At 37.5% G+C, this 1,020-nt stretch overlaps 1 protein-coding gene across 1 annotated transcript in view; it reads left to right on the forward strand.

Annotated features, from left to right (window-relative positions):
• Positions 1-1,015, forward strand: part of LOC106882097 (kielin/chordin-like protein) — a gene marked incomplete at both ends in the record, with an annotated part of 1,812 nt that extends 797 nt beyond the window's left edge. Inside the window, one exon of the mRNA XM_052978284.1 lies at positions 2-1,015. Coding sequence (XP_052834244.1) covers positions 2-1,015 — 1,014 coding nt within the window. The remainder of the gene's footprint in view (position 1) is intronic.
• Positions 1,016-1,020: the final 5 nt, after the last annotated feature.

Genomic DNA, 1,020 nt, shown 5'->3' on the forward strand with positions numbered 1-1,020 from the left:
GTGCACATGCAAAGCCGATGGTAGTGTAGACTGCACGACAAATCCATGTACCTGTACTTACAAAACCAGAGTTTATAATTTCGGAGCACAATTCAAGGATGACTGCAACACTTGTAAATGTCAGTATAACGGACAAGTTGAGTGCACAAACAAACTCTGCCAATGTACACACAAAGGACAAACTTATAGAATTGGTGACAGATTTTCAGAAGATTGCAACGAATGTCAATGTCTAGCAACCGGGTACGTTCAATGTACAACCAAAGTTTGCAAATGTACTTACAACAACCAGATTTATAATGTAGGTCAAACATTTAGACAGGGTTGTAATACATGTACGTGCGAAGTGAACGGTAGAGTAAGCTGTACAAATAAGCCATGTAACTGTATTTACAATGGAAACACCTACCAAATAAGTGATACATTTAGAAAAGACTGTAATACATGCACATGCAAAGCCGATGGAAGTGTAGACTGCACGACAAACCCATGTACCTGTACTTACAAAACCAGAGTTTATAATTTCGGAGCACAATTCAACGATGACTGCAATACTTGTACATGTCAAATTAACGGTCAAGTTGAGTGCACATATAAAACGTGTCGATGTACCCACAAAGGACAAACTTATAGAATTGGTCAGAAATTTTATGAAGATTGTAACCAATGCCAATGTTTATCAACTGGATATGTTCAATGTCCAACCAAAGTTTGCAAATGTACTTACAACAACCAGATTTACAATGTAGGTCAAAAATTTAGACAGGGTTGTAATACATGTACGTGTGAAGTGAATGGTAGAGTAAGCTGTACAAATAACCCTTGTAACTGTATTTACAATGGAAACACCTACCAAATAAGTGCTACATTTAGAAAAGACTGCAATACGTGCACATGCAAAGATGATGGTACCATTGGTTGCACAACAAGTCCATGTAACTGCAATTACAAAGGTAAGCGTTACGACATTGGTTCTATATGGTATAATGATTGCAACAAATGTCAGTGCACTTCTGGAGG

The sequence above is a fragment of the Octopus bimaculoides genome, unplaced genomic scaffold (genome assembly GCF_001194135.2).
Source record: "Octopus bimaculoides isolate UCB-OBI-ISO-001 unplaced genomic scaffold, ASM119413v2 Scaffold_189510, whole genome shotgun sequence".
NCBI classification, from domain to species: Eukaryota; Metazoa; Mollusca; class Cephalopoda; order Octopoda; family Octopodidae; genus Octopus; species Octopus bimaculoides.